The sequence below is a fragment of the Nicotiana tomentosiformis genome, chromosome 6, assembly GCF_000390325.3.
Source record: "Nicotiana tomentosiformis chromosome 6, ASM39032v3, whole genome shotgun sequence".
Classification (NCBI taxonomy): Eukaryota; Viridiplantae; Streptophyta; class Magnoliopsida; order Solanales; family Solanaceae; genus Nicotiana; species Nicotiana tomentosiformis.
This window is the reverse complement of record NC_090817.1, coordinates 70,484,688-70,496,178: the sequence shown is the minus strand read 5'-3', so window position 1 is coordinate 70,496,178 and position 11,491 is coordinate 70,484,688. Positions and strand designations below refer to the sequence as shown.

General features: G+C 37.3%; 1 protein-coding gene across 2 annotated transcripts; it reads left to right on the top strand.

Annotated features, from left to right (window-relative positions):
• The first annotated feature begins 7,241 nt into the window (after window positions 1–7,241).
• On the top strand, window positions 7,242–9,980 carry LOC104119337 (GDP-mannose transporter GONST3-like). Of its 2 annotated transcripts, none has more exons than XM_033652320.2 (3): window positions 7,242–7,375; window positions 7,460–7,518; window positions 8,484–9,980. In XM_033652320.2, exon 3 carries the CDS (start codon window positions 8,484–8,486, stop codon window positions 9,597–9,599), a length of 1,116 nt encoding a protein of 371 aa, XP_033508211.1. In that variant the 5' UTR covers window positions 7,242–7,375; window positions 7,460–7,518; the 3' UTR covers window positions 9,600–9,980. The 2 variants fall into 2 exon arrangements, with proteins under 2 accessions (XP_033508211.1, XP_009629113.1); XM_009630818.4 differs by having other exon boundaries at window positions 8,479–9,980.
• The last annotated feature ends 1,511 nt before the right edge of the window (window positions 9,981–11,491 follow it).

Below are 11,491 nucleotides of genomic sequence, written 5' to 3'. Positions count from 1 at the left end.
GATATTTTAATATTATTTGAAGCTCTTATTGAATTCTTGATTGTTCCTCTTGTATTATTATTCATTCTATTGAGATGGTGTTTAGCTATACATACTAGTACTATTCGACGGAACTAACGTCCTTTTTGTCGGGGGTGTTGTATCTTTAAATGGATATAGGTGGTTACATAGCAGACAGTGTTGATCACAGATAGTAATGCATCCTCTTCTCAGCGGACTTGGTGAGCCCCATTTCATTTTGGGGTCATGTGTTGTACCTTTTGTTTATATTTTGGTCACTTTTTGAGGTATAGCCGGGGCCTTGTTGACGGTGCCATCTTTATTCTCTTTTGTATATTTAGAGGCTCCGTAGAAACTATGTAGGTTGTATATGGGTGTTAGAAAGGTCAACGGATCATGTTGTGTTTTGGGCTCTTGTTCCACTCAGTCATGAGGATGTATGTATTTTGAAACTTAACAATGATGTGACAAAATGAAACAACCTAGTAATGTATATATGTATGAACCTTCGACTGCTTAACTAATAAGAGCATGCCTTCCCTGGATCATAGGAGAGTCGGATAGATAGTGTCTAATAGGCTTGCTCGACCGGGTCCACTCGGTTGAGCACCGGTCGCGCTCCCCAAGGTTGGGGCGTGACAACAACTCCAGCTCTAGTTTTACCTTCAGCATCATGTTCTTATACATTCTATTGTGATGCTTCATGAATTGGCATCAGGTGTGTGTTGATGTAGGAGAGTAGAGTGATTGCTTATCCTTCGCATCATTTGAAGCACCATGAGAAGAACTACCCAGTGTATGATTTGGAGTTAGCAGCCATTGTTCACGCATTAAAGATTTGGAGGCATTATTTTACGGCGTGTCATGTGAGGTGTTCATGGATCACTGAGTTTACAACACTTATTCAAGCAAAAAAATATGAATTTGAGGCAATGAAGGTGGTTAGATCTACTAAAGGACTATGATATCACCATTCTTTATCATCCGGGAAAGGCCAATGCGATAGTTGATGTATTTAGTAGGAAGGTTGATAGCATGGGTAGTCTTGCTTCTATTCCAGCTGGGGAGAGACCGTTAGCTTTGGATGTTAAGGCTTTGGCCAATAGGTTCGTGAGGTTGGAAGTTTCGGAGCCTAGATGGGTTCTTAGTTGTGTGGTTTCACGGTCTTCTTTGTTTGAGTGCATCAAGGCATGTAGGTATGATGATCCCCACTTGTTTGTCCTTAAGGACATGGTGCAGCATGGTAATGCCAAAAAGGTTACTTTTGGGGATGATGGGGTGTTGAGGATGCAGGGTCGAATTTGTGTCCTAAATGTGGATGGGTTACGTGAGTTGATACTTGAAGAGGCCCATAGTTCACGGTATTCCATTCATTCGGGTACCGCAAAGATGTACCAGGACTTGAGGCAGCACTATTGGTGGCGGAGGATGAAGCAGGATATTGTTGAGTATGTTTCTTGGTGTTTGAACTGTGAGCAGGTGAAGTACGAGTATCAGAGACTAGGTGGTTTGCTTCATAGACTTGATATTCCGGAGTGGAAGTGGGAGCGTATCACTACGGATTTTGTAGTTGGACTCCCATGCACCTTGAGAAGATTTGATGTTGTGTGGGTTACTGTGGACAGACTAACCAAGTATGCACACTTCAATCCACTCATGACTATCTACTCTTCAGAGCAGTTGGCTCGGATTTATATTCAGGAGATTATTTGCCTTCATGGTGTGTCGGTGTATATTATCTTGGATCGAGGCATGCAATTCATATCGTATTTTTGGAGAGTAGTGCAACGAGAGTTAGGCGCACAGGTTGAGTTGAGTATGATATTTCATCCTCGGATGGACGGACAATCCGAGTGCACTATTCAGATATTGGAGGGCATGTTACGTGCATGTGTTATTGATTTCGGAGGTTCATAGTATCAGTTTCTACCGCTCACAGAGTTTTCCTACAATAACAACTATCAGACTAGCATCCAGATGGCTCCTTACGAGGCCTTATATGGGAGGCGATGTCGTTCTCCGATTGGTTGGTTTGAGCCTGGGAAGCTAGTTTGTTGGGCATTGATTTGGTTCGAGATGCTTCAGATAAGGTGAAGCAGATTCAGGAGCGGCTTCGTACAGCGCAATCCAGGCAAAAGAGTTATACAAATAGGAGGGCTCGTGTTGTGGCATTCATGGTGGGTAAGAAGGTTTCGCCATGAAGGGTGTGTTGAGGTTCGGTAAGAAGGGCAAGTTGAGCCCTCGATATATTATCCTTTTTGATATTCTTGAGAGAGTGGGTGAGGTGGCCTACAGACTTACTTTGCCACCTAGCTTATCGGGAGTTCACCTGGTGTTCCAGATTTCCATGCTCCTGAAGTATTATGGTGATCCGTCACATGTGTTAGATTTCAGCTCAGTGCAATTAGACAGGGATTTGACCTACGCTAAGGATCCGGTAGTTTGGACAACCAGGTTCGAAAGTTGAAGTCGAAGAACATTGCATCGGTGAAAGTTCAGTGGAGAGGCCAACTGGTCGAGGAGGTGACTTGGGAAACCGAGCATGATATGCGGAGCCGATATCCTCATATATTTGGCACTTCATGTATGTCTCTATACTCATTCGAGGACAAACATTTGTTTAAGAGAGGGAGAATGTAATGACTCGGCTGGTCGTTTTGAGCATTTTAGCCTCATTTCCCTATTTTATGCCTTGCTTATGCATATTGTGGTTATGTGACTTGTCGGGGTGGTTGGTTTGGTTTTGATGAGGTTTTAGAGTAAATTGGGATACTTAGTACCAACGTTAGAGGCTTAAGTTGTAAGAGTTTATCGGAGTTTGAATTTTATATAGACGCCTCTGGAATAATGTTTTGATGGTTCTGATAGCTTCATATGGTGATTTTGGATTTAGGTGTATGCCCGGATGTGTATTTGGAGATATGTAGGTTGATATTGTGCTTTTTGGCGAAAGTTAAAAAGTTAAAGGTTTGGAAGGTTGATAGGTTTGACCGGGAGTTGACTTTGATGTATCAGGTTTGGATTTTTGTTCCGTGAGTTGGAATAGGTCAGTTGTGTCATTTTCTACTTGCATGCAAAATTTGAGGTCATTCCGGGCTGATTTGATATGGTTCGGCATGGGTTTTGGAAGTTGAAAGTTCAATAATTCATTAGGCTTGAATTGAGATGTGATTCATAGTATTGATATTATTTGGTGTGGTTTGAGGCCTCGAGTAGGTTCGTGTTATGTTTTAGAATTGATTGGTGTGCTTGGACGGGATCCCGGGGTCCCCGTATGTGTTTCGGATTGATTCCAGACCATTTTGAGACTTGGTTGCATTGCTGAAGTTTGCTGAGTTATGGTGCTTTCGCACCTGCGATTATTGGGTTGCAAGTGTGGCGCCGCAGAAGCGGTTGGTTGGCCACAGATGCGGTGATTGGATGGGGAAGGGTGGGTCTGCAGGTGCGGACAAGGAAGCGCAGAAGCAAATATTCCTCCGCAGAAGCGAATTTGGGCTGGATGAGCAAGGACCGCAAATGTGGTGCATTGTCCACAGAAGCGGAAGCACAAGTACGTATATAGAGCCGCTGAAGCAGAAGGTCGGTGCTGAGAGAGGGATCACAGATACAACTTTTTATCCGCATAAGCGGTATCACAGATGCGGTTAAGTGACCACAGATGCAAAATCACTGGCATACTTTATGTTTTGAAGGGTTTGGTCATTTTTCACTATTTGGAGTTGTGGAGCTCGGTTGTAGGCGATGTTTGAAGGGATTTTCATCACAATTGAAGGGTTAAGTGATCCTTACTTGATTTTGGTGTTAGATATTAATTACTCGTAGATTATTATACCTAATTTACATTAATTAAAGATGAGATTTGGGAATTTTTGAACTATGTTATTAGAGAGTGAGATTTGCTGATTTAAAAATCGATTTGAGGTCGGAACTGGATGTAATTGGTATGGTTGGACTCGTATTTGAATGGGTGTTCAGAATTTATGAGTTTGGTTGGGTTCGAGGGTGCGAGCCTTGGGTTGGCTTTTTGAGTTGACTTTTTTTATTTTAATTAAAGATCGAAACTTTATTATCCGAAATCATTTTCTATGGCTTTTATTTATGATATTAAGTTATTTTGGCTAGAATTGAGCCGCCTGGGGGTGGATTTGCACGGGAGGGGCTTATTCGTGAATTGATTTAGCGTATTTGAGGTAAGTATCTTGCCTAACCTTGTATGGGAGAATACCCCTTAGGTTCTAGCCCTATTTTGTTGATTTTTGTGATGTGATAAGTGACGTTTACATGATGTGATGAGCGTGTATACGGGTACTATGTGTGGTTTTGACCAGAATAGACTGTAGGCTATTATATGCCTTAATGTGATAATGAACTTTATATGAAACTTGTGAGATCACTTTATGACTTTTTGATCATGATCATTTCATTGCCTTAGCCATAATCATGTTTTATCTATTGAACACCCCTCCGCTTCTATGATTATTTATTATGTTCTCGTGCACGGTTACTAAAAGTTGTGAACTTATACTTTGATAAAACTTTGGTACCATTATTGTGATATTGTGGCGCTTGACATTATTGTTTTTGTGGTACCGTGGCACTTATGGACATGTTGAGCTAATTGATTGGGGGTGTCAGCACGAGGTTTTTATTGTGCAATTTTGTCTATTATTATGCGTGTGGGGCAAAATAAGGTTGGTTGTATATGCATGTGGCGAAATAAGGATAACATATCATTTTTATATGCATATGTGGCGTAATAAGGGTGGCATTTTGATGATGTTATGTGATATTTCGGGGTGTCTTCTTATTTATGTGATTGTGTTGAGACGAGGTTGATATTTCATTCTCATAGCTGTTTCTAAAAGCTTATGTTTTGCACTTACCTGAGTTATTTATTATATTTAACATTTCATCACATGTCTTGCTTCTATTTGATGTTTCGTAACCAAATATGGGTTTTACCATATTGAGTTGTCATTATATGTTCTAAAGGGATTGTGATTATTGTTTTCAGTTATTCATTGTAATTTTGGCTCAATGTACTTTTTTTGGGGGGGCCATTACGGCTATTTCAGTCCAAGACTACTTAGGTATAAAAACATCATTAACTCATTTTTGACGGGAGATTCGACTTTGAAAATCTTTGTAGAGCGGCTACGGCAAGAAGACGCATAATTTTATCAACTTTTTAATCAACGATTAGTGCAAAATAGAAGTTTGTATCGAATCGTTAAATTCAATATTGTCTTTGTTTTTTAACCTATTTATGATGAATTTCTCCATATTTATGGAGTAGTTCTTCCCTATAGTTTCGATGAATATGGTATTTTGAGCATTATTTATGGATTTAACTCTTATTTAATTGCATGAATTCGTTTATGTGGCTTTGAATTGATTGCAAATTTGTTCACCGATTTATTTAATCAATAGAAAAATATTTTGATGATTATCTTTGCAATATTTTATTTGATTTAGTTATTGATTCTTCTAGGTAATCAAAAGAGCTTCTTGAATTGTTGATTAAACATAGTTAGGATAATATTCGATAGACGTTTGTCTAGAGACCATTCCATTTGTGTTTTCTTGCATATCTTCATAGTGATTCATATTAATTTACCTAGTAGAGTTTAGGTTCATTCGAGAGAAGAATCTTGATCTTACAATTAAGATAATCATCTAGTTAATTCGTGAGAATCATTAGAACATCTTAAGTAAAGTTAAATAGAGTTAAATCCCAAATAACTTTCTTGCACCTATCATATCGCAACCCTTATTTCTCATATTGATAATAACCCGTCTTAGCTCAAATATCTAGTTTGCTGTGATTGATTTTACTTGGTCATAATTTTAGTTTGATAGTTGTAGTCATTAAAAATCTCAATTCAAAAGTGTAATTCATCCTAATATCGATTAGCCAATAATTATTTGAGTATTATTTAAATTAGTCTTTGTGAACACAATATTTTTCTATATTATATTTGACTAGCGAACTTTAAATTTTATATACTGATTTTGTACTCGTCACATTCTTATTAGTTTCACCCCTTTTTGTTTTTGTCTTTTTTTTTAACGTTCCATCCTTTCTGCTATGAAAATGAAAATATCAATTTTTATAGCTAATTCATTCTTTTAACAGCAAAATCCTAACGAACAACAAAAATTTATATTCCCCATTTAAAAGTAAGCCAAAACAAAAAATAAAAAAGCGAAACTGAAAACTCACAGTTATGAATTGGCATAATAATCCAAATAATGCACACCCCCGAGTGGCTGAGTCTCTCGCTATAAAAGTGGATAGACGCGTCAATAGATATTTAAAAATCGACTATATCGATCGAATTGTATCGTATCGAACCAATTTTTTGGTATTTTTTGATAAAATCTTAGGTTTTTATATAAATCTATAACTATACCGATAATTAGGACAAGTTTTTTATTTTATGAAAATAAACCAAAAAAATACTGAACCATACCGAATAAATTTATATGTGAAAAATATATTTATATATTAAGTTTAAAAATAATAAAGTATTCAATTTTTCCTTGGGCCTTGGAATTATGAAAACAGTTACAAACCAACAAGTAATTAGACTCAAAATTGTAATTCCCAAACTTATTATGCTACTCCCACTGAAACTAAATTATTTCCTGCATATTTACTAGCATGAGACAATATATTTTAGCAATTATGAGTATCAAACTACAATGTATATGATTTACATTTATCTTTTTGAATATATAATTTTCTATAGACTTTATTCTTGAGTCCCAACTTAGTTAATATCTTTTCACTCGTGTGATTTATATTATTTTTTGTCTTTGCTTAGTTTCTTTTACGCTGATGTAGCATAGTTGATGGATCTACACTCAGGCCATCTTTCATATTTTCTTAATTCATCACCATTTAAACAGTTAAAATATCTAAAGAGTTTTGCTAAGTCCTATAAAAGTATGTATGTTATGCATTCTACTTCTACCGGTGACTTTTATATGATACTTAAAACAAATTAACCGAACCGTATCGATACCGAAGAGCAACCGACATGATTGAGACGGTTTCGAAAAGTCTAATTTTAATTATACTTAATAAAATAACTAAAAAATTAATATGATATAAATTTTATAAAATAACTGGCCGAAACGAACCTTTGACACCCCTAGAAGCGGAGAACCTTAACAATTTTCCTTAGCTGTTAAACTTTAAGGGCTTGTTTGTTGCTTTGAAAAACTTGAGGATTTAAATTCTGACATTCGAAAAACAATGAAGGGCTTAGTAAGCGACATACGCTTTACTTCCTATTGCTCTCAGCTCTCTCTAGCTCCCATTCTCTCTGCGGTATACGAGCCACCGCTACCGACGCCGGATTCAGCACCGGTAATCTTCTTTCTCCCATTTCTTAATCTTTATCGGTTATTTCCTTTTGTAAGATGTAGAGCTGAATGACTACTTTTGTTGCAGGTTGCGGCGCAGCGGGAACTAGTGGTTGTGAAAAAATTACTACCTATATTCTGCTCAAGGTATGCATCTGAATCATGAAGGTGGCAGTTATCATTTGTATTTATTTCTTCCATGGACCATTTGATTTTACTGGGTTCGAAATCAATTATTAGTGGATCACAGGGTCTGAACCATTTTTACATAATGGGGTTTATCAGCCAAAAAAAGAAGGAAAGGAAAGACAGTGAATAATGTCACATAATCTTTTTGATGACATTCATTTTTCATAAATATGAAGACGGGTTTGCCTTTTGTGGTAATAAATAAGGAATTTCGGATGGAACAACTAAATAAACTTCGGACTTTCTGTCAATGCTGGTGTTTTGTAGCTGCAATTTTGTCTGAAGACTAATGCAGAGTGAAATAGCAATGGAGGGGGAGCTGAAGTTTTTGATCTGCCAAACCAATTCTCTAGGCGTTAGGGGCTTAGAACAATCCATGCATTCAAATATTCAATGTTCTCACAGCTAAAAAACTGCAGCGCAATAAAAAAATTGGGGAAGAATAAGGTGAATTCTTAATTAGCTGCTTAGGAATAGACAAAAATAGCTTAAAATGGAGTAAAAGTTTTTCAATATTTCGTTAGTTCAGAGAAGTTTAAATAATGAAAGAGAAGCTAGTACTGAATTCGTCAGATATGAATGGAATTAAGAGTTCTATTTTCTACATTTTACAAAAGCGCACCCACTATGGGCTGCTTATAGATCAACAATTCCACCGAGTTGAGTATAATTATATGTGATATAGCATCTTCTATACTATGAATGTCAATGAACCCCATTATTGCAATTGCTTATAGATGAAGTTTTGATGTTTGTGACAAAATTACTGTTTCTAGATAATTCAGTAAATGGATTTGGCTTCATAAAGCAGCAGGGTTAACTTCTGCTGTGTGTTTTTGTAGTAAAAGGTAAAAGATTTAATAGTTGTTAATGGTTAATTGTAACTTATATGAAAATTTCCTCTGTTCGTCTATTTAGATTAGATGTCAAAAGATGTGGAAAATCCCAAAGATGAAGATTCCAGGGCATCTTTGGATGCTTCTTCCCTGTCACAGAGTTTTCAATCAACTTGGTATAGTGGCTTACTTGAGCAAGCATCGGTTTATGGCATAGCTGCTGGGTACTGTCTTTCAGCATCATTGCTCTCCATCATTAACAAGTGGGCCATAATGAAATTTCCGTACCCGGGAGCACTAACTGCATTGCAGTACTTCACAAGTGCAGCTGGAGTTCTTGTGTGCGGATGGCTTAATCTTATCGAGCATGATAAACTTGATCTTCTAACAATGTGGAGGTTCCTACCTGCAGCAATTATATTCTACCTGTCTCTTTTCACAAACAGTGAGCTTCTCCTCCACGCCAATGTTGATACATTTATTGTCTTCAGATCAGCAGTCCCCATCTTTGTTGCGATAGGAGAGACCCTCTACTTGCACCAGCCGTGGCCAACAATAAAAATGTGGTTGTCACTTGGTACAATTTTCGCTGGTAGCGTGCTCTATGTCAGTACAGATTACCAGTTCACTCTTACAGCTTATAGCTGGGCCTTGGCCTATTTAGTGAGCATGTCTATTGATTTTGTTTACATCAAGCACGTGGTTATGACAATTGGTCTAAACACATGGGGTCTTGTGCTGTACAACAATCTTGAGGCATTGCTTCTCTTTCCTATAGAGTTACTTATAATGGGTGAATTGAAGAAGATTAAACGTGAAATTGACGACGAGTCTGATTGGCATAGCTTTCAAGTGGTGTTACCAGTAGCCCTGTCATGTTTATTTGGTTTAGCAATATCCTTCTTTGGATTTTCTTGCCGTAGAACAATCTCTGCAACAGGATTTACTGTTCTTGGCATTGTAAACAAACTTTTGACAGTGGTGATAAATCTAGTTATATGGGATAAACACTCCAAACTTATCGGAACACTGGGGCTGTTGATCTGCATGTCTGGTGGCATTATGTACCAGCAGTCCACAAGCAACAAGCCCAAGGGCATGAAAGATGTAAATCCACAAGTAGCTGATGAGGAGGAGCAACACAAGCTGCTTGAAATGCAAAGCAACATGCAGGGCAGTGACAATCAGAAGCAAGGTACATAAATCGGGAGATCGGATACAATAACTCATTCTTGGAATTTCTTCTCCATTCTCTCATTCAATATTCAATTATACGCTCCACAGAAACCTTGCTCTTAATTTAAGTGCCAGGTGCGGTAACTTCCTGACCATTTTACCAGGAAGCAACTCTTGAGAATGGAATTGCAGTTGTAGAGAAGTGATTTATTGTTTATATTCAAGGCTAGAAACTCAGCCGCCGCCTCCTACTGATCAGGACAGCATGTTATGTTTATTTCACATAGTTTACATTCCTCTTCAAGCATACTTGTTGAGTCAGTGAAGTTTTTCCTCGTTGAATATTTGAAGTGTAATAGAACTATTCTTGAGAGGAAAAGACTGCAAGAGGGAAGGTTTTTGAACCAAGGTGAAGGGTGTTACCGCCTGTACGTTCATATCGGGCAACTTCATATAAGCTATTGCATTTTTTTGGGTGAATCATCCTGATCGGGAACTCGGGTAGTGCAGAATTTAGCCAAACAACGTTATAATAACAATAACAAAGACAATGCAAGTTGATAATAACGACAATTAAAGTTGATAAAAAAGACACCAAATTAACGTGGTTCGGTCAATGTGACCTACGTCCATAAGCGGAGATGAGCAATTTCACTATATCAATAAGAGTACAAAAGAGAGTACAAAATTAGAGTAAATATTCTAATTTAATCCCAAATACCCTAAGAGAATAACCTCACAAGATCACTTCAAAGAAAGGGTTCACACAAGTGTTTTCCAACACTTAACTCTCATACAAAATACTCTTAATAAAGAAGGAAAATAAGAAACAAGAAATGAAGACTCAAGTCTTGTTGATGTTTATTCAAATGAGTAGAGAGTCCTCATTATATAGGAAAAGAAGAAAGAAATGCTTGGCCAACAATTGGCTACATCCTCTCAAAATACAAAGCCTTCATTTGGCCAACAAGACCTTAAATAAAAGGCTCCAAATGTGCCAACAAGGCTCACAAATGAAAAGCCTAAAAATAAGGCCACCTTTTACAGATCTCCACCTTGGCCTAATTTTGGATGATATAGTAAATTTGCTTCACCTTCTCCGCAAAAGCCCCAATAGGCATATATTAAAATTTAATGCCATCAAAATCAGACAAGTTGTCTGATACTGAAACTGTAGTAACAGTAGATCCCAATAAAGTATACAACGAACCAGATCTGTGTGTTTTTATGATCACAAGAGCACCCTGAAAATTTTTTAGAACTCCATCTTCACCAGTGAATTTGCACCCAAGGGATTCTAAAGTGTCCGAAGAGATGGGATTTTTCTTCAACTCAGGAACATATCTAACATCAATGAGAGTTCTCACCACACCATCGTGCATTCTGATCTGAATTGTACCATTCCCAATAACGTTACAAGTAACATTGTTACCTAGTTGGACAACTCCACCTGCAACTGAATCATATGTAGAAAACAAATCCCTGCTAGGACACATATGATATGAACAACCGGAATCTAAAATTCACTCATTGTCTAATCTGAAACTAGTTTTAGTTGCAAAATATAGTTCCCTCAATCTCATCAGTTGCTACACTAGCTTCGGCGGTGTCAATATTTTTGTGCTCATTTTTTCTTTCTTTATGCTTTTCTTTATTTTTCAGTTTATAGCTTTCAGAGATAATGTGACCTTTCTTATGACAATAGCGATACTTTAAATTATTGTATCTGGATATAGAGTCGGATTTGACCCTAACAAACAAGCCAACTTCCACTTGAGTTCCACTATCTTCACAAGTAATATCACTATCTATCTGTTCTTTTGATTTCAAGATAGATTTATATCCTTATAAGAGATATTATACTTTGCATAAAGCATAATATCTCTTATGTGCTTAAAATATGGGGGTAGAGAACAAAG

Excerpts from the sequence above, each read along its gene's own strand:
- LOC104119337 (XM_033652320.2), top strand. The coding sequence starts at position 8,484 with ATGTCAAAAGATGTGGAAAATCCCAAAGATGAAGATTCCAGGGCATCT.